At 36.0% G+C, this 22,020-nt stretch overlaps 3 protein-coding genes across 3 annotated transcripts; 2 read left to right on the top strand and 1 right to left on the bottom strand.

Annotated features, from left to right (window-relative positions):
* Window positions 1–278: 278 nt before the first annotated feature.
* On the bottom strand, window positions 279–4,507 carry LOC130740063 (glycine-rich cell wall structural protein). The gene has a single exon (XM_057592558.1). It carries the CDS (start codon window positions 4,354–4,356, stop codon window positions 3,838–3,840), a length of 519 nt encoding a protein of 172 aa, XP_057448541.1. The 5' UTR covers window positions 4,357–4,507; the 3' UTR covers window positions 279–3,837.
* Window positions 4,508–9,195: 4,688 nt separating this feature from the next.
* On the top strand, window positions 9,196–14,677 carry LOC130740062 (protein DETOXIFICATION 27-like). The gene is made up of 10 exons (XM_057592557.1): window positions 9,196–9,679; window positions 9,812–9,874; window positions 10,497–10,868; window positions 10,962–12,083; window positions 12,170–12,256; window positions 12,571–12,627; window positions 13,778–14,016; window positions 14,124–14,242; window positions 14,358–14,447; window positions 14,539–14,677. Exons 4-10 carry the CDS (start codon window positions 12,019–12,021, stop codon window positions 14,596–14,598), a joined length of 717 nt encoding a protein of 238 aa, XP_057448540.1. The 5' UTR covers window positions 9,196–9,679; window positions 9,812–9,874; window positions 10,497–10,868; window positions 10,962–12,018; the 3' UTR covers window positions 14,599–14,677.
* On the top strand, window positions 14,560–21,020 carry LOC130740061 (protein DETOXIFICATION 27-like). The gene is made up of 9 exons (XM_057592556.1): window positions 14,560–14,687; window positions 17,510–17,815; window positions 17,906–18,447; window positions 18,537–18,623; window positions 18,841–18,897; window positions 19,923–20,161; window positions 20,272–20,390; window positions 20,508–20,597; window positions 20,693–21,020. The coding sequence occupies exons 2-9, from the start codon at window positions 17,534–17,536 to the stop codon at window positions 20,750–20,752; spliced, it is 1,476 nt and encodes a 491-aa protein (XP_057448539.1). The 5' UTR covers window positions 14,560–14,687; window positions 17,510–17,533; the 3' UTR covers window positions 20,753–21,020.
* The last annotated feature ends 1,000 nt before the right edge of the window (window positions 21,021–22,020 follow it).

The following is a 22,020-nucleotide window of genomic DNA, read 5'->3' as shown; positions in this document are numbered from 1 at the left end:
TTTCATAGCTGTGTTTGATAGCTTCGAGAAGAAAAAAAAATAGTAGTAATAAACTTACATAAGTATTACATACTAGATAAAATTTTATTCATTTTCAATCAATTACTCCCTCCATTTCTATTTTTGTTAATGATGAGCTAGGAGTACTTTATAATATCATTTACTTTTATTTTTATAAGCCACATGCAAAGTGCTTAGACACAAATTAGTTGTATACGTTGATAATCAATGTTTCCATCAAAATATGTTGTACATTGTACAAAGTCAAAACAATGAAATTAACAGGGCAACAGATGCATTTATGTAAAATAAAAACCGAAAATAGTTTCTTTCTCATACATATTTCAGCAAGATGGAAGATTCCACGTCTCATAAATAGGAGATAATCCCACAAAAAGGAAATGTGCAAGCATCTTAACATTAGCAGAAAAACTAGCCTTCAAATCCATCCATGTGATTCAAATTATGGGAATGATAAAAAATTATACAAAATCATGATTAATGGTGCACATTGAAGCTGGAGTAGGTTAAATAAAAAAGACAAACATAAAGAATTGGAAAAGTCCAAGCAAACTTGAATAATTGCCAGCTTTTGCCAGCTCCTTGCTCATCATTAAAATTTATTTATTTTTATAAAAATATCACAATAGTGAAGACTGAAGACTTCTCGTATTATTACAATCAAACAATGGCAACGGCTACATTGAATTCAAGTGAATGATTAAATCGGTGATGATTGGTGAAAATGTGGGTTGTAGTCTCGTAGACAAGTTCATTCATATTGTAAAATATACTAAAATGTCCATCAAATAAGTCTATGTAATCACATAAAATGTCGGTCAACTTAATCCATACGACTAAAATGGGTGTTTCTATCTTTGGGGCGAACTTATTAGTGGTCTACACTATAAAGGAACAATTGGAACATTCAGTTTTTGGATTTCCACATTTTGCCACATGCACTTCTTTAGCCTTTTGTAGGACGTGTCTAGTTTTCACAGCAGGTTCCATCTGGTACCAGCTGCACACGGGTCCTTCATATCACTCCCCATCCATCATGTTCACAACAGCACTATATAGCACGACAACAAAACATGCACCCAACAAACAGTATTTCTCTTGCGAATATTATATGTGGAGGGGTTGGAAGGGGTAATGTTTCATTCACACCTCTCTTTTAAGGTGGAGAGGTAAAATGGTGAGAGAGATAGGAAAAAATGAAAAAGTAAGAGAAAGAAAATATGAGATGTGTTAGATGATAAGATGAGAGAAATAGAAATAAAAATAGGTGAAAATGGAGTGTTTAAAAAATGAGGTGTGTATATATCATTACTCGGGTTGGAAGACGAACATGCATGTTAGTTGTTTACCATTTGCAACGGTTAATTTATTATTCTTCATAAAACAAATATATATCCAGTTTGTCATCAATCAAAAATGGGAACCACCAAGCAAAATGACGTTACGATAAAAAAATGGAGAAATAAGACTTTTTCTTCCCCGGAAGGTTAGAAATTAACGTAAGGGTAATTATCATTCATTAAATATATATAATTAAGAATATGAGTGATGTTTACAGGTTTAATTTGTATTTAAGTTTTCTAAATTGTATTTCACTCCACTTTAGAGAAAGGTTATTACCGGACAAGGATGGCTTCGACACGTATGAAGGACAGTGCTTTCTGTTTTTGACATGATCTGTGACGACACGAACGAACACATCAATGGAGTAAAAAAGGTACGTGCCACGTGTGAGGCCTAGATTTATGGTTAGAACGTGAAGGGTAGTCTTCTAGTGCTGTAGGACAATGCTAAAGTTGTTGAAAAGTTAGAATAAAATTTCAGCGTGTAATTCACAATTAAGACTTTGCATTACTACACTCCTTTTTTACTTTATTTTTAAAGGAGAAACTGCAATCATTCATTTGAAGATAGAGTTATTTAACATTTGATTAACGCGGTAATAGGACTAGGAAAGTGGCTGGAAAAGCAGAGCACAAGGGTGTAGGACTGTAGGTAGACAGTGACATATTATGATCCGTTTCTCATATTTCTCCAGATGAAGTTTTTATGTTTATCTCATTATAAACATTCATATAGTTTTTTACGTAATTAACAAGTTTTGTTTTGAAAATAACATTTCAAAACTAAAAACTGAAAACAACAACCACCCCGAACATCACCTTAATATAACATAAAAAGTTCTAATGAGAGATGACCCATTATCAGAAAGTGACTGCTCACTTACCCTCAAAACCGACATATGTAGCTGAGCCAAAGGGGAAAAGGGTGTTGAGGTAATCTCGGGTAGCTGCAATGGACAAAATGACAAACAAGTACATTCACAAATATTACAGTGCTCGATGCATTATAACCAATTTGGACACGCCCCACATCTGCCAGCTAATAATTGGTACAATTGCACATGCAGTTAGGGGTGTACAAGACCCGGCCCTACCCGCCAACCCGTTTCGGCCCAAGCCTTTAGGGCCGGGTTCAACCCGGCCCGTTCATTAAAAGAGATCGGGTTCGGGTTGATCTTTGAGTTATCCGACTTCGGGTAGGATCGGGTTCGGGTTGACACTCGGGTCACCCGGCCCGTCCCACATATATATTTTATAAAATTTTAATTTGATATAGTGATTAAAATGTGATACATGGTGCTCAAATTTATCTTACCATGTAGATGAGATTAAAATATTTAACATCTACCTTATGAATTAAATAAATGTTGGTCAAACTATGTACACTTTCATGCTCTAACAAGAGAAAATCATGTGTGCGTATTATGCATATGTGAGACAAGTGAAGAAATGATGAAACAAAATGTAAACATCTCAAGTGCAATAGATTATGAAAGAATTAGATCCTTTCAAGTTATTTCTTCTAAAAAATAGTTCCAACTTATAACTCTTTTAGTATGTTATTATCTTTAAATTTTACAATTAGTATCAAATAGTCTTAAACTTATTGTCCCTCGGGTCAACCCGGTCCCGTCCTACATAGACCCGTCCTAAATTGGACCCGCATAATGTCGGGTTGCTTCGGGTCTAGGGACGGGTTAGGGTCTATGAATTGACCCGATCAACATTTAGGGTCGGGTTAAGGTTAACCAAAACCCGTCCCAACCCGTCCCTTGTACACCCCTACATGCAGTAATATACAAGTATTTGCTCTGGTTCACCAAAAATTTCAAATGAAGAATTGGGTGTTGACCCACTACTCACCGCCTCCACGATAAAAAGAAGCGTGGCTAGCTGGGTGAGGCAAAAGTGATCAAAATAACACATAATTAAATGATTATATCAAAATTTGTTACAATTAGGTTATGCTATATAGACCAGTTTCAAAAAATATATATAAACCTATTTTTTTTCTCAAGAAATTATTTCAATATACCATTTTGTGACTGTTAAAAGGGTAACAAAATTATATGTTTAAAGAATGTCTACGAAAACGAAAAGTACATGTGCCTATACTTTTGGCTAATGTATTTCTTATTCTAAAAAGATAAATCCTTGAAAGTAAATATTAACTAATGGTTCCCCTTTAAACAAATGTAATGTCTTTAAGAATGGGTGATATGGTAAAAGGAGAGAACTTTTAATATTATAAATTTTTTGAGTTCTTTAATAAATACTAGTACTCATAAAACACTAGTTGTAACAGTTATATTATATTATTTTTAGACATAGGAGTTGGAGGAATCTTTGAGAATTATTGATGCATTAATAGCTGTCCTTCCACACCTCTGAAGCCCCCACTTTCCAATCCCACCTCTTTTTATATATCCTATTCCTTTATCATCTTTCACCTCCACTTCTCAGCTTTTCTATCTCAAATCTCACACACACAATACTGTTCTCCTCTCTGTTCTCTCTGCCCCCTCTCTGTTCCTAGAAGCCACCAAGAGTACAAAATGGGTTCCATTGCAGTAAAATTGTTCCTGATCTTGGGGCTTCTAGCCACCTCCTGTGTAGCACAAGCCCCTGGTGCAGCACCAACACAAGCACCGACAACAACCCCACCACCACCGCCAGCAGCAGCACCTGCCCCACCTCCAGCAACTCCACCACCAGCAGCTACCCCTGCTCCCACCACTACTCCACCAGCTGCCACCCCTGCTCCCTCCGCCTCCCCTCCAGCTCCCACTCCAACCGCTTCCCCCACCGGTGCACCCACCCCTTCCGCTTCCTCTCCACCCGCCCCAATCCCATCCGGCCCAGCATCAGGCCCAGGCCCCGCCGCTGGACCAGGCCCAAACAGCGCTGATACACCACCACCTCCCTCCGCTGCATTCTCACTCAACCAGCCCATCATTGCTGGCACCGCTCTTGTTGCTACCTTCTTCGCCATGGTCTTGGCTTAGGATTCTTCCACGTGGAGGCCCTTGGACGGACGGGATCTATTTGTTTCATTGAGTAGCATTTTTCTATTTCGGTTCATGACTTTTTATTAATTATTATGTGTTCTCTCTATTTATACTTTTTCCTTCGTTGATGTGTTTGTTCATTGGATATTTTGGAGGGTGACCTTGATCGATGATGATCTTTCGTGATTTGGTGGTGATTCATTGTTTTGGTGTACGTTTCACACGTGTATGTAGATGACCATGATGATTTCATTGTACATCCAATAATCATAGAATAAAACTGTTTGTCATTCTTTTACCTACAATCTTGTCGTAGCAATCCCTTTTGATTCGACTTGTTGGGCACCTTTTTGCGAAATTCCTCTGTTCCCTGCGTAGAGATGTCGTATGAAGATGCTAAATTAGACTCATTCCCATAGTTTGATCTGAGATCTCTTATATATAAGGAGTGGTGGTGTGTAATTGTTTGAATCTGATCACATTATACTAAGATTTCCTACCTTTTTCTTAAAAAAAATTGGAGACTAAGCATGAGTGCTTTAGTTGGTAGAGCAAGAAAGCAATATTTAGTAAGCATCTCTAAAAAAAACTGTTTTTCATTTTCATCCTTTTCTTAACCCTTTTCATCTCAACAAAGTACGCATCATCAGTAGTGCTACCAAATACAAATTATAATTAGATAATAAAAGTTATAAAGGTGAGGAGTAGTTTGTGTGTGTATATAAATTCCTGAAGACTTTTCTACAGATTCTTATGAAGATTGTGATCAAAAGCCAACGGCTGGCAATTGTTATGATGAGAAAGTTGGTTTGATGAGAAATAATGTGTGAATCCAGGTTGTGAATTAATACCTTCCATTCACTTACATTTTCTTTTCATATTTTGTATCACATCACATTGCTTGTTACATTTTTAACTTCTCTTTTATCTTGTCACTTGTCTACTCTCTTCTCTCGATTACGCTCAGTTCCGTAGGAATGAGTTTAGGAAGAAAGAAGTAGGATAGATGGGTAGGGGAGAGAGAGAATATATCACCTTTGTTTGATGGAGAAGAGATTGAGTGGAGAGAAGTAATAATAAGGGGACCTCACAGAAGTAATAATAATATATCACAATTTTTTTCTAAATATAATATTTCAATGTTAAAGTAGCCAAATAGATGCCCCCAACAAGAATTTAAATTATTGCGAGCAAGTTGGATCTGATTAGCAATTGGTTAAGGGTAAACTGTTAATCCATAACTTTACTAGTGGATTGGATCTATGCGTTTAGCATATACTCCGTTTCTTATGCTTTACCAATTTTGTTTCATTTCACTTGGATTGTTATTTATAAGGGTTCTCCCTGACTTGTACTCACAAGCATGGATATATAACATCTCCTTTGAACTCAGCAAGGCCTTTAATTAAATGCATATTAAATTATTAATCTATTAAAAAGCACAAGAAGCAAGAGAGATGGTGTTCGATCTATAGCCTACTCTATCACAGATTCAGATGAAGCCAAAAAGAAAGGAAAATCAGAAAAATGAAGTGAAATCAGATCGATAAATTGTAGGAAAACATACCGCAACAGTTACTAATGCAATTGCTCCATCAATAGCATCACCAACTTTAGTCTTGCCTGCTTATAAACATAACATGTATGATGTGTTATTGGAGAAAGCTTTACAATCAGAGGTAAATTCAAGTATTCAACCTTTCTGGAATGAAATATGTGGAGAAAAACAAGTTAAGAACAAAAAGCAGTAAAGGTCTACTAAGAAAGATGACTTAAACTCTTGTGAACAAGATTTTCATAACTCAAAACAAATTGCCTGCCTTTTCTTCTTAAAATTCAACTTGCCGTGAAAAACTAAAGAAACATCTCACCTAGGCCCTAGCACATGCTATATAAGCTGTGCCTGTATTACTGATCCAAAAAGGAGGAAAGTACAGTTTTTAGAAACAAGTGGTGATAGTTGGCAACACACTAACCTGAATGGCATGGTTCTTGAAGCTTAACATTTTCCTTTTCCTTTCTGGTGCGGTACTCCATGTAGATGACACTGATATAATACACAATCCAACTTCCAATAAGGCCATAGAATAGAACACCTGAATCAGGGTGCCTGTGGTGTATGAATTACTCAGGCACAAGTATCTGTTTTAAAACAAAGGCAGCTCAAACAAAACACACAATCATCTTGCCACACCAATTATTTAGATTCTATGTCTCATAAAGTTAACACTTTAAAGTTCGTGCATCAATTATGAGCTAGAAAATGGGCTTTAAGACTTCATATTGCAACAAGCTACTGCTACAGACACACATTCGTACTTGAAAGAGTTAAAATCATGTGGAGTCTTTATTAAGATCTCTGCTTAAATTTAGGCCAGTAGAAAAAGCAGCGTTAGGTGGTGTCTATGGACAAAGCAAAACTTAAACTTCCACTTATAACAGAGTGCTAAGGTGGTAAAATTGCATCTGTATGCACAATTCAAATATCCTTGCCCATTTATCTCAAATACCAAGAAGATGTATCTAGAACTGTCTTCTAAATACTGTTGCATTTAGAGCATGGCCCAGCTTCACAGAAAAATAACTTAAACATACTCCCTCCGTACCCAAATATAAGTCTATTATTATGATGCCTATTACATGATGTGTATAACTATACCTATTATATGATGCCTTTCATTTCCATAGAGCATTGGCTTCTTTTTCTTCAATCCACATTCTGTGCTCTAAATGATGTAGGTGTGCCCATAAGATACTAGCAAAAACCAAGTTAAAAGGTTGTTGTGACAACAATAAAATGCAATAACCATAAGATATGTACCATGAAAATCATGACTTGAGATATACCTTGAATAGCTTATCAAAGTGTTGCTGCTACCCAATATCTGAAACACATACACTCCACTCAAGTTTTTCTTTATTTAGACAGCACCTACATGGTTCGAGTAACTCAGATAAACAAAGCAGTTTATTTTCCTTAGACAGCGTCCTGTTTCTTTTTCTATTGCTAGTTGGTCACCTAGAAGAAATAGGAACACAAAAACATGACAGATTAGAGAAACCATTACCAACCTAGTTATGCAAAACAGAATAATTCCAAATCTCTGAATAATTTCAATGTTGACAAGGTCAGGCTACAAGCATTCAACTATATAAGAACCCAATTTGTCTTTATTCGAATTCTCTCATTATATGATCTGCATTTGAATTCACTTAACCGAATAAAATTTGAAACAACACCTCTTTTGTTGCAAATATGGGGTCAATTTTCCTCTCTTGCCGAGCCTCAATCCAAACTACCTCTCTTCAAGTAGAGTGAAATCTTACAGAAACTTAAAGACATAGGGTCCAGTTAAAATACACATGAAGGGAGGTCATGAAATTTAACATCACTGAATGGATTTATTGTAATCATTTCAAAAACTCATGGCACAAAATCAGACACTCAGAAAATAAGCCAAAATGTTAACACTAGTCAGAATTGCAATAACAAGTAACAGCAGTTCAAGCCGGGAACAAGAACGTTCTCTTTTGTGCAATTTTGTTTAACACCAATTTAACTCAAAACAATAAAATTACATGAAACTGGAAGGATAACGCGAGCAAATGGTGATGAAACGAGAGGAGAGAGCGAAGAAGCTTACGCTAGAGGCATGGTAGGAAGTGTTGATGATGTAGCTGGTTGATTTCAGCCTCCGCCATTACCTTCTTTGACGAGTACCAGTTAGGGCTTCGAAAGAGAGATGCAGAGAGGTGGCGAACGAGAATGGATGAAAGGACGAAGCGAAGCCATGTTTTCCTCAAGAGAGAATTGAAGAGTGTGCCCCCGATTTTGGGTTTAAGGGTTTAGTCATTAGTGTTTTTATTTCCCCTGAATTTTTTGAAAAGCAAATTCTGTTTTTTTTTTTTCCTTTCGGGAGGGAAATTCCGGCGGAGATGTTTGATTCGTAGGGCTAGGAGATCGGTGAAGAGGGCCGGACAACCAAGCTAAAAGTTCTTCCATTATGGTTATATCGACCCATGCAAGGCTGGCGTTTTTATGAGTTAGACTCTCTTAAAAAATATGTATCTTGTTGTTATTAGACCATCTACAATGGTTTTTTCATTCAACACCCCGCTTTTTCACTTTTTACATTCCACATCATCTTCATCTTCTTCTCTCTCTTCCACATAATAATTCAACACTCATTCAACTTTTACTCACTACAATAGTTTTGTTTAATAAAATTCAACACCCTACCCCACCACTTTTATTTCATATTCTTTACTTTTTTTTATGTTTTTGTTTTTGTGATTATATATTAATAACAACTATCGATTTAATTAAATTAAAATAATTTAGAGTTAATTTTTTTTCTTTCTAGTTTAGTAATTTTATATTCTTAATTAATTTTTTCTTGCAAGTAAACAAGACGACATATAGGTATAGTCATTATTAAAACAAGTGAAATTACAAAAAAATTAAAAGGGTTATTGTTGGGATCCATTTCACTAAAAATATGTTTAGAGCTACAAACAAGAGTTTATTGGAGGCTAAATAGAAAAAATAGAGAGGAAAATGTCGTTTTTTTTTTTCTGTGTCCAAATCAAATGAACCAAGTCTATATTTATAGAGAGAAAAAATGATGAATTTTAGTGAAAAAAAATTAAAAAAATAATAATTTATTACGAAATAATTGACCCCAAATAATTAGGATGAGATAAGAATCTAAAAATTACAACAACCAATGAGATGTTGGCATGTGTAATGAGTGGGACCAAATCACTATTCATTCGTTGAACATTAAACAACCAATTCAACAACCCCACTAGAGGCATTCAACGGTTGAATGAGTTTTTCAACACCCATTCAACTATCTCATTGCAACTAGTTTTATGAGTATCAAATCTTTTATGCTCTGCTGTATAGTCTTATACTTATACAGTTTCGGAATATCTATTGTTCTGCGAGATCGGCTAGAAACCTGCCAGAACCGCTCCTTGTCCGTACCTCACTGCACTGGTGGCAATCACTCCTCGCCCTGGTCGGCTCCGGTGTCACATAATTCCCTCCATTTATAGACCAATTGTATTGATTCCCTCCATTAGCTCCAATACAAATTAAGAAGTGAGATTTAAGAACGAAAACCCTTCCCCAATCCCTAACGATTCTTTTACGGCCTCGCACTCTCCAGAGTTCGCTCCCGATGACTTCTTCCCCGGAGTCGCCGCCGGTGCTCTGGATCCGGACCCATCCACGACAGCTACTTGCGCCTTGGCGGTTCATATCCGACTCCGAGTGGGAGGATGTGATTGCTCGCGTCGGAGGTAGGTTCTGAGAATGTTCGCTATCAACCATGAGAATCTCTTTCTCCATTTTCATAGATTGTTCGACTTTAGGTTTTTTCAGTGATTCAATTCAATGGTTTGATATTTGATTCATATGTTTTTCAATTTCAGATATGGTTTTTCAGGTCATCTCGCACATGTTCCCTTACAACCACTCATTGCTCGTTGAAACAGGTAAATGAATTGAACGACCTTAACCTTATGTTGTAATCTCTTAGTGTGTGGAGTTTTAATTTTGTGAATCGCTTAGTTATTGAGGAAATTATGTGAAACAAATTGGTTTGCCAATATAGCTAGAGACAATTACAGTTAGTTCATTTCTTGGGCAGATTTGAAATCCATATCCATTCAAACAAACCATAACACCAACCAGAATTTTGCACAGTAGCCACCATTTTATACAATCTCTTGTTGAGGATGTGTGTACTAAGCTGCAATTTTAGTCAATAGAAAAACTAGAACAAAATGATGCAGCAGAAAAGTTAGGAGTGCCTAAATCATACTGCTATGCAGCACTACATGTAAAAGGAACTTTATTTTCAGTGCATACTTGTCAACCTTTTATTGTGCCAGCCTGATGCAGACATTTTTTCTTCTTTTTTCATTAGTCAAGTGAAAGGTCCCCACATGGGATACTGACCCCAATTTGTTAATTTTGGACATTATTACTGAACATGCACCAGTTTAATTTCTTTCGGTGTGTGAGCGCATGCATATTTAATTTACACATACACATCCGGGGAAAGCATAGTTCATGTTAATATCTTCTTTTCAGTGGCATGTTGTTTAATTTCAGTGTTTAGTTTATGGAGATTAGAGAAAGATCAAGAGATGACCCATCAAAGTGTATTAAGTTATTTCAATGCTCATTTCTTTGGAAGCTCACTGAATATAAGGTGTCCCACTCTTCTGCCGAGCCAGTACAGTTATTATTGTGTTACTCCTTTAGTAGAATGTTTTAACTTACTCTATATTTCCCCTCAGGTATCAGTTTTGCCACAAATGATTTTCCTTAACAGTGTATTTGGGTATCTTTCCCTTCTATGATTCTTAAATGGTGTACTGTCTCTGAAGCGGACCTTTATCATGCAATGATGTATATATATTTTGAAGCCCCACAGACAATCTTGGTGAGAATCAGTAGTTATGGAGCCTAAGACCACTTCAAGTATGAATCTGGTTCCTTGTTTATTGTTACTTAATACAATAATGTTTTGTTTCCTGGTTTTCATCATGCTGTATTACTGCTCTTGATGTGCAGATTGTGTTATTGCTTTTGGCCATAATTGCAGTTCCATGGATGCTTTTTCCAAAACCTTTTTATACTAAAGAAGCGGCATACTGAGGTGCCACTTTTACCTGCATTGTTTATGATTTCCTTGCTAGAAAGTTTGTTTTATTCAACGAAACCTCTATAGATTGTGGTTATTTTATACAACGAAACTTTGATACATACACATCTACTTTCTCTTTTATATCTATTCGATAATTCCACTTATTTCTTCCTATCATTTTATTTTTATTTTTCCATCACATCACACATTAAATCTCACATTTCACTCTCTTTTCTCTCCTTCTTACTCTTGGTGTGAGTGTACATAAGTGTGAGGATAACATTATTGTAACTAGCTATCAGTTTGAAATATTATAAAAATTGAAGTTAAATACAAAGTGTCACTCAACACCAAAAAAAGAGAGTGTGTAAATATCATATGCAGACAAACCAAATCTGTATAAAAAGCTCAAACATTGCACATATTATCATTACGGCATTACCTCTCTTCTTTCTTCTGTTTTGTTCCTTCTCTTCTTCTCTGTTGAGTTTTTGAATCCAAATAAACTCTAGTCACAACCGGCATAGCTAGGCTACTCAAAGATGCCTAGCAAGGAGGTTTCACCGTTAGGAGAAATAAATGCTCCATTGTTGGAAGTTCACCCTTTAACAGATGCAGCAGAACAAGAACAAGACCTCAAAAGAAAGATTTGGGTTGAATCCAAGAAGCTATGGCACATAGCAGGCCCCGCAATATTTAGCCGTATAGCATCGTATTCCATGTTACTCATCACCCAAGCCTTTGCAGGCCACCTAGGTGACCTTGAACTCGCAGAGGTTCTTGCAGAGCCAGCTTAAATCCACCGTTATTGCCTGGGTGTGTCTAGTGGCGCTTTTGGTGCACGTGTTTATCTGTTGGTTATTCGTTTTCAAGCTTCAGTTTGGTGTGATTGGCATTGCTGCTACCAATAACTTCTCTTGGTGGTTCGGCCTTTTGGGTTATACTGTTTGTGGCGGTTGCCCTCACACGTGGTCTGGATTGTCTATGGAAGCTTTTTCTGGTCTTTGGGAGTTTGTTAAACTTTCAGCTGCTTCTGGAGTCATGCTCTGGTACTTTCTTTCAAAATTATGCTATGATTATGTATGTTCTGGTTTTCTTAACATTCTTGACGGCTTTTATTTTCTTTCAATTTCAGTGTGGAGAATTGGTATTGTAGAGTTCTGATAGTGATGACTGGAAATCTTCAGAACGCTGAGATTGCCGTGGATGCTTTGTCCATATGGTAAGAATTGTTCTGTTCAGTGCTAGTGTATGAACCTACTGGAAGAGAGAGTAAAATGAAAAATAAAACTTAAGAGTGTAGAAAGAAAGTAATTATTTTTACAATTTAATGATAAAATTTAATGAATTGTATTTTTATTCTTAAATGGAATGATGTGTATTCTCACTGGATACACCCGGGAGAGAAATTTTAACAGTAGAGAACTGCAGGAGTGCATAATTTGGATTTTGGATTTTACTTTCTTATTCCAATATAAAACTGTTGGTATTATTTTCTGGGCTAGCTCATAATCGATGCTGTGTTTTTATTGGCAGCATGTCAATAAATGGCTTGGAAATGATGATTCCTCTGTCATTTTTTGCTGCAACAGGGTAAGAAAACATTGGTGGCGCCTAGTCGTCAAACAAAAATTGTGCACTATTAAAGTTGGTAGTTGTTTTTTTTTTCTTTGTCTGTTGTCGATCTTTAACTAAGAATCCTTCTCTCTCAATTTGGAACTCTCTGGATTGGTAGTAAAGAGTAATGTGCCCTTTGAATGCACAATCAGACAGATTCCTGGCGAGTTTGTTTGTCTTCCCCTGTTTAAGAATTTTGTATTATAAGTATTTTGACACGGTTCTAGTTGAGACAGTGACCAAATCTGTATGTTACGGTGTTGATTGCTCCATCCTGAGGCTGTGACAACTGAGTGAACTGACAACCCAACTGGTGCAGTTTCACATGTTTATCAGTTTCACATGTTTAACACTAGGGAAGACTAGAAAATATGTTTGGTCAGCAAATTGCCTACTTGTTAGCCTTTTTTTTTCGATACATCGGAAAACTAGCAGAAAGAAAACTAACTAACACCCAATAAATCCCTCATGATGAGGGTTTCCATATCATGACATGGTCTACTCAAAACTTGGAGCCCTGGAGCACTAGAAGCCGTTTTTGCAATGAAATCAGCTACCTGGTTACAGTCACGATGAATTCCTCTCACTGCAACTTGCCAATCCCTTGCCAGCATGGTACGAATCTGCTGCACTTCCGTGATAAAACGGTCCACTTGTTAGCTGCGTCTATGTTTTAGTAATGCCAATAAAAATTCAGAAAAAAATTCTCACTCACTTTTAGGTGTATGGAGAAGATAAAAATGAAGAAAGACATGCTGAAAAGTTAGAACAATAAACAAATCTATTGGTTTTCATTCTTTCCATAGATAGAGCCAAAACCTTAAAGAAGAAAAGGGGAATGTTTTTCCCTAGTTACTCCGATGATCACTAATTAATTATTTACAGAAAGATTCTCTTCAACATAAAACGATAATTGGACAGTACTAGGGATGTTCCCTACTGTATAACATGTTTAGTTTAATACTTTTGAATCACCTCAGTTTGCAAGTTGTAATTCTTAACTCTTGATCTGTGTTGGATTCTATGCAGCTTGTGAAATTAAACATCCCCCTAGTTCATCACAGCTTTAAATTTATTAAGATACAAATAGTTTTAGTTACATGTGAAGTTAATATGCAATCTGTAGAGTGAGGGTTGCAAACGAGCTGGGAGCTGGGAATGGTAAAGGAGCCAAGTTTGCTACTAAAGTATCTGTGGTCACTTCTTCAATAATAGGACTCTTCTTTTGGATGTTGATTTTAATATTTCACGACAAAATTGGCTACATATTCACTACAAGCAAACCCGTCCTTGATGAAGTAAACAAGCTTTCTCTTCTGTTAGCCTTCACAATTCTTCTTAACAGTATTCAGCCAGTTCTCTCAGGTAATTAACACCTTACCCTTACTTAGCCTTTCAGCTTTCAATTTTTTTTTAACTGAAATCAATTACATGCTATATATTATCTTGTCCTCGTTGGATAATATGAACAGGAGTGGCTGTGGGATCAGGGTGGCAATCATATGTTGCATACATAAATTTGGGTTGCTACTATCTTGTTGGGTTGCCTCTTGGATTTTTAATGGGGTGGGTCTTCAATCAAGGAGTTATGGTGAGTTTTCTGTTTCTAAAAGTTTGTTCATTTCTTTTACTACCATATGAAATTCATATGTATGAAGTATAATTCTCATGATTCTAACAACTAGTGAAATTGAACAATTAATTAGGGAATCTGGGCAGGGATGATTTTTGGTGGGACAGCACTTCAGACATTGATATTAGGTGTGACTACCATTCGGTGCGATTGGGATAGAGAGGTAACTAGCTACCAGTTTTATTTTTCTTGTGTTATTGGCACTTTGGATAATCTAATCTTAATTTGATATTTTGTGGTGGTTAACATTACAGGCTGAGAAAGCAAAACTGCATTTGACAAAGTGGTGTGATCCAAAACGAGAACTGAACTAGTACTTCTTATAGAGGGGCCAGTATTCATAACCTAAATGCCAAATTAAGGAATAAATGGGCATAATTGTAGACGGACTCCTTGACTAAAAGTGCGTAAGTACAATAGAATTTCATTCTTAAAAGTAATAAAATTGCATATGACATTAAAAACAATTGATTTCTTTTGCCAATTTTATCTTTGTCTTTCAACGAGTATAAATTCGTTTGGTAAACTAATCTCTCATATAAATACTTTTCTTACTTTATTAGGGGCTTTATTAGACTAATTTTACTATCGTATTATAAACAAAAGGCTAATAAATTATGTAAATTTATAATTGTAAAAAAGTTTCAAATTAATTAAAAGTGATAATAACCTTTAAAATTAATTGAAGAATAAGAAAATCTTAAATTAAAATTCACATATTACAATATGTCACAAACGGATGACCCAAACAAAAGACTAATAAATTATGTAAATTTATAATTGTAAAAAAGTTTCAAATTAATTAAAAGTGATAATAACCTTTAAAATTAATTGAAGAATAAGAAAATCTTAAATTAAAATTCACATATTACAATATGTCACAAACGGATGACCCAAACAAAATTAACTTGAATTTTTATGGTTTTTATAGAATCTCATACAAATTAGTAGTTTGGTCTCTTTGTTGGGAGTCTTTACAATCATACAATATATTATTGATGTGCACCTTGATGTTCTAATCTACTTTATCTTCAAAAGAGATAAACATAAATTTTTCAACATGAAATTAATTTGATATGAAAGGATCCATTGCCTTGGACAAATTGTGTATTTTAAGCAATATTAGCGTAACATTCAATAAATGTTATTGTAAATTCACTTGTGAATAATTTTGAAATGTTATACTTAAAGGGTTACATTCAATGAAGTTTTTAATTTAAAACACCATTTTATACTTTGTAAATGAGGATCATGAATTATTTTAGTGATTCTTGGAAAGACGTGACATGTTCACATTAGTTATCGCTTTATACTATACAATTTTATTAAAAAAAAGAAGGGTTAATCATCTACTTGGTCCCTGTCTTTGTCTCGCCGTCTGAAGTAAGTCCCTCATCGGAAAATTTGCAAATTAGGGTCCTCTTGTTTGCAATTTGTGTGGAGCAGGTCCTCGCCGGAGCCCGAAGCTCCGGCGAGTGATGAATGGACGTGCTAACTGGATTTACTTATCTGACGTGGCAAGGAAAAAATAAATAAATAAATAAATTTATTTACATGTCAGTTTTTTTAATGTAATTATCAAAATAAAACCATAATTAACTAACAAATTCATTTCCCCCCAAATAATCTCAATTCCTGAAATTACCCCCAAATTCCCATTCATCTCTATCAATTTAGGGTTCCTGACTGAGGTCTTCTACCCTCTTCATCATTCACCAATTCTTTTCAGAAAACAAAAATTTCCATCTTCTCCTCTTCCTCCCTCTCCCACCATACACACCCACCCCCACCCTCAACCGAAACCCCAACCCCCACCCCACCCAACCGAAATCCAAAACCCCCACTCCTGAACCCCACCCATAACCTGAACCCCACCCTTAACCTGAACCCCACCCATAACCGAAACCCCAACCCTAATCTAACACCAGAAAGGGGAAAGAAAGAAAGAAACAACAAAGAGCTTGAGTTGGTTCTAATAATCTGAGTTCGGATCCAAAATTTTGGGTTTGGATCTGAGTTTATCAGAGAAGGAGAAGGAGAAGACGGTGTGTGAGAGAGAGAGAGGAACAGAGAACGAGATTCGCGAACGAGATTCTTGGCCACTACCACCACTCACGGCTTGGCCACCGCCACTAATTCTACGGGCTGCCTCCATTGGTGTTTCGATTGGAGAGGTGCCTTGCTTTTTGGACGGTGGGTGCGTGTTGTGTGTGTGGGATGGGTAGCGGTAGTGAGTGATTTTGTTTCTGGGAGTGAGTGATTTTGTTGCTGTGGGGGGTTTCGACTGCTTGATTGATGATGGGGAAGAGGATTTAATATGAAGGATGTTGTTGTTCTGTCACTCTTCTCTGATCTGAACCCGTGCTCCCCTATTTCTTCCACCACTATTTCATGTTTCTGTTCTATCTGTTTCTTGCTGCTGCTAGTTATTCCCCCTGTCTATTCTCTTTCTTTTGTATACTCCTTGTACTGTGTAATTTACTTGCACCTCTTGTGCATATTCTAATATAAACTTGGCTTACCAAAAAAAAAAAGCTATTTTGTTTCTGGATTTTGATTTGTGTTTCTGGATTTACAAGTTTTGTTGAAGAAACAGTTCTGGAACATTCCAAAAGTAAAAAATTTCTGGGTTCTGTTTGCATAGATTGGTTAATTAGGATTAGTTAGTTTTTAGGGTTAATTAGGGACTGTTAATTAAATAAAACTGATTTGTATATTTTTTAATTTTTTTTCTTGACACGTCAGCCTCATTTATCCAGTCAGCACGCCCATTCATCACTCGCCGGAGCTCCGGGCTCCGGCAAGGACCTGCTCCACACAAATTGCAAACAAGAGGACCTAGATTTGCAAATTTTCCGGGGAGGGACTTACTTCAGACGGCGAGACAAAAACAGGGACCAAGTAGATGATTGAAGAGGAGTGTTGAAATAACAATTGTGAATGAAATAGTCTCACGTTGGATATGTAAGCAAGAGTTAAAGAGTATATAAGTGTAAAGACTTACTCACCAATTGCGTTAAAATTTTGTGGCGAATGTATGTAAATGATATCTATTGTCCAAGACCACTGTACTTATGCTCTTGGCCTCATGAGTTGCTGTGCCACTCCAACAATAAAAACTTCCAACGTTGCACATATTATCATTACGGCATTACCTCTCATCCTAGTTTTGTTTTGTTTCCTTCTCTTCTTCTCTGTTGTGTTTTCAATCCAAATAAACTCTAGCCACAACCGGCATACTACAAAAAGATGTCTAGCAAGGAGATTTCACCGTTAGGAGAAATAAAAGCTCCATTGTTGGAAGTTCATCCTTTAACAGATGCAGCAGAACAAGAACAAGACCTCAAAAGAAAGATTTGGGTTGAATCCAAGAAGCTATGGCACATAGCAGGCCCTACAATATTTAGCCGTATAGCAACCTATTCCATGTTAGTCATCACCCAAGCCTTTGCAGGCCACCTAGGTGACCTTGAATTCGCAGCTATCTCCATCGCCAATAATGTTGTAGTCGGCTTCGACTTTGGCCTCTTGGTACAGATTAAATACTTTTAATTCTACTATGTAGTTCTAATAGTTAATTTATTTTTCTTAACTATGGCTTTTAATCTATTTCATTTATAGTTGGGCATGGCAAGTGCGTTGGAAACACTATGTGGGCAAGCTTATGGGGCAAAGAAGTACTACATGTTAGGCGTGTACATGCAACGTTCTTGGATCGTTCTTTTCATTTGTTGCATCTTCCTTTTGCCTATCTACCTATTTGCCTCGCCGGTTTTGAAGTTGTTGGGGCAGCCTGATGATCTGGCAGAGCTTTCCGGTGTGGCGTCGATGTGGATGATACCAATGCACTTCTCCTTAGCGTTTCAGTTACCTCTCCAAAGATTCTTGCAGAGCCAGCTTAAAACCGCCGCTATGGCCTGGGTGTGTCTAGTGGCGCTTTTGGTGCACGTGTTTATCTGTTGGTTATTCGTTTTCAAGCTCCAGTTTGGTGTGATTGGTATTGCTGCTACCAATAACTTCTCTTGGTGGATCCTCACGTTGGGCCTTTTGGGTTATACTGTTTGTGGCGGTTGCCCTGACACTTGGTCTGGTTTGTCCATGCAAGCTTTTTCTGGTCTTTGGGAGTTTGTTAAACTTTCAGCTGCTTCTGGAGTCATGCTCTGGTACTTTCTTTCAAAATTATGCTATGTTTATGTATGTTCTGGTTTTCTCAACATTCTTGACGGCTTTTTTTCTTTTCTTTCAATCTCAGTGTGGAGAATTGGTATTATAAAGTTCTGATATTGATGACTGGAAATCTTCAGAATGCTGAAATTGCAGTGGATGCTCTGTCCATATGGTATGAATTGTTCTGTTTAGTGCACTGTACGTAGTGTATGAACCTGCTAGAAAAGAGAGTAAAAATTGTATTTTAATTCTTAAATGAAAAATGATGTGTATTCTCACTAGATACACCCTGGAGAGAAATTTAAACAGTAGAGAACTGCAGGACTTCATAATTGTTGGTATAATTTTTATGGCTAGCTGATAATCGATGCTGTGTTTTTTATTGGCAGCATGTCAATAAATGGCTTGGAAATGATGATTCCTCTGTCATTTTTTGCTGCAACAGGGTAAGATATCTTGTTTTTAGTCTGCTATATTCCCTGCTATACCAATTTTCTTTCTTTATTTGTTATTTTCAGTACTCGCCTTGCCTTTTAGTATTTTGCTTACTCTTTTCGAGTTTTCTGCATCAAGTCAAAAATGGAGGGCCATAGTCAATAACTAATTGGGTGGCAAGGGTCAGGTCAACAAGGCCCATCAAAACACAAGGCTGAGATTAGATAGGAAAATGTTGTGGGTGTCCTAAATTAAAATAAAGTGAGAAATTTTGATGATTAGTAACGAACCAATAATTCTCTGACGAAAATATTTCCACAAGATTACATTGCAGTGGTGATTGGAACATTTGGACATTAGGAATCGGTCAAAATAGAAAGTACAAATTAAATTAACATACGTCTGTCCTGACATCTGCATAAACAGCATCACCATGAAATCTCTGTCAATAATTAATAAAGAAGAAAAACATTACAGCAGCCACAGAAAACATTGGTTGGTGGCGCATATGTTTGGTCAGCAAATTGCCTACTTGTTACTTGTTAGCTACGTCTATGTTTTAGTCTTATGCCAATGAAAATTCAGTAAAAAATTCTCATAGCACTTTCTCACTCACTTCTAGTTTTTGGTGTATGGAGGAGATAAAAATAAAGAAAGACTTGAAAAATTAGAATAAAATAAACAAATCTATTGGTTTTCATTATTTCCATAGCCAAAACCTAAAAGAAGAAAAGGAGTATTTTTCCCCTAGTTACATCAGATGATCATTAATTAATTATTTATTGAAAGATTCTCTTCAACATAAAACGATAATTGGACAGTATTAGAGATGTTCCCTACTGCATAACACGTTTAGTTAAATACTTTTGAATCACACATTCACACCTCTGTTTACAATTTGCGATTCTTAGCTTTTGATGTGTGTTGGATTCTATGCAACTTGTGAAATTAAATATTCACTCAGCTCATCGCAGCTTAAAATTTATTAAAATACAAATAGTTTTAGTTACATGTGAAGTTACTTTGCAATCTGTAGAGTGAGGGTTGCAAACGAGCTGGGAGCTGGGAATGGTAAAGGAGCCAAGTTTGCTACTAAAGTATCTGTGGTCACTTCTTCAATAATAGGACTCTTCTTTTGGATGTTGATTTTGATATTTCACGATAAAATCGGCTACATATTCTCTACAAGCAAACCCGTCCTTGATGAAGTAAACAATCTTTCTCTTCTGTTAGCCTTCACAATACTACTTAACAGTATTCAGCCAGTTCTCTCAGGTGATTAACACCTTACCCTTACTTAGCATTTCAGCTTTCAAAATTTTTTAACTGAAATCAATTACATGCTGTATATTAATTATCTGGTCCTCATTGGATATTTTGAACAGGAGTGGCTGTGGGATCAGGGTGGCAATCATATGTTGCATACATAAATTTGGGTTGCTACTATCTTGTTGGTGTGCCTCTTGGACTTATAATGGGCTGGGTCTTCAATCAAGGAGTTATGGTGAGTTTTCTCTGTTTCTAAATATTTGTTCATTTATTTTACTTCCATATGAAATTCATATGCATGAAGTATAATTCTCATGACACTAACAACTAGTGAAATTGAACAATTAATTAGGGAATCTGGGCAGGGATGATTTTTGGCGGGACAGCACTTCAGACATTGATATTAGGTGTGATTACCATTCGGTGCAATTGGGATAGAGAGGTAACTAGCTACCAGTTTTATTTTTCTTGTGTTATTGGCTCTGACTTTGTATAATCTAATCTTAATTTGATATTTTGTGGTGGTGAACATTGCAGGCTGAGAAAGCAAAACTGCATTTGACAAAGTGGTCTGATCCAAAACGAGAACTGAACTAGTACTACTTATAGAGGGGCCAGTATTCATAACCTAAATGCCAAATTATGGAATAAATGGGCATAATTGTAGACAGACTCCTTGACTAAAACTGCGTAAGTACAACATAATCCATTTTTTTGAACCCAATAGAATCCATTCTTAAAAATAATAAAATTGCATACGACATTAAATACAATTGATTTCTTTTGCCAATTTTATTTTTGTCTTTTAACGAGTGTAACGCGTTTGGTAAATTTGAGTGAGTCTGTGACGATTCCTCCGAACAAATGACTTTCTCACTTTATCCTCTTAATTATCAAGCGGCTTTATTATTTAATTTTATTATTTGTTAAACTAATTTTGTTATTGTATTTTAAATAAAGAGAATAATAAATTACGTTAAGTTATAATTGTAAAAGTTTCAAATGAATTAAAAGTGACATTAACCTTTAGAATTAATTTAAAAATAAAAAAATCTTAAATTAAAATTCAAACATTAGTATATTACATTATGTTACAAATGGATAACCCAAACAAAATTAACTTGAATTTTTATGGTTTTTGTAGAATGGATAACCTCTTCCAAATTAGTAGTTTGGTCTCTTTGGTGGAAGTCTTTACAATATGTTGTCAACGTATACCTTAATGTTCCAACCTACTTGATATCCAAAAGAGATAAATATAAAATTCTTAACATGAGAAAAATTCGATATGGGAGGATCCATTCCCTTGGACAAATTGTGTATTTTAAGCAATATGAGCAGAACATTATATAAATGTAATGTTGTTGTAAATTCACTTGTGAGTAATTTTGTTATGCACTTTGTAAATCAGGATAATGATCTTTTTTAAAGTAAAATTATATTGATGAGGTATAGTCAAATGATATAGGCTTAATTGCAACTTTGATCCTTGACGTTTGCCAGAAAAGTAATTTTGATCTCTCACCTAATTTAATTACATGGATGACCCCTAACGTTCACACTCGTTGGCAACGTTAGTCCTTCTATCAATTTCCGTTAAAATCTAACGGTTTCTAGAAAAAAAATCCAGAAATCTATCATCTTCATCTCCCCCTCTCATGTATTGTTGCAAGCTTTCATTCAATTACTCATAGCGTTTATGTTTTTTGGCTTCTTTTGCTATAACTTTTTTCCCAATTCCCATCCTTGCTAATTCCTCATAACTCACAACACAATCTGTCCCTCCAAACTCTCTACAACAACAACACATTTAAATTAAACCTCAAATCCCATCCTTATTTCCCAACCTCAAAATCCAGCCATGA

The sequence above is a fragment of the Lotus japonicus genome, chromosome 2, assembly GCF_012489685.1.
Source record: "Lotus japonicus ecotype B-129 chromosome 2, LjGifu_v1.2".
Taxonomy (NCBI): domain Eukaryota; kingdom Viridiplantae; phylum Streptophyta; class Magnoliopsida; order Fabales; family Fabaceae; genus Lotus; species Lotus japonicus.
This window is presented reverse-complemented; position numbering and strand designations above follow the sequence as displayed.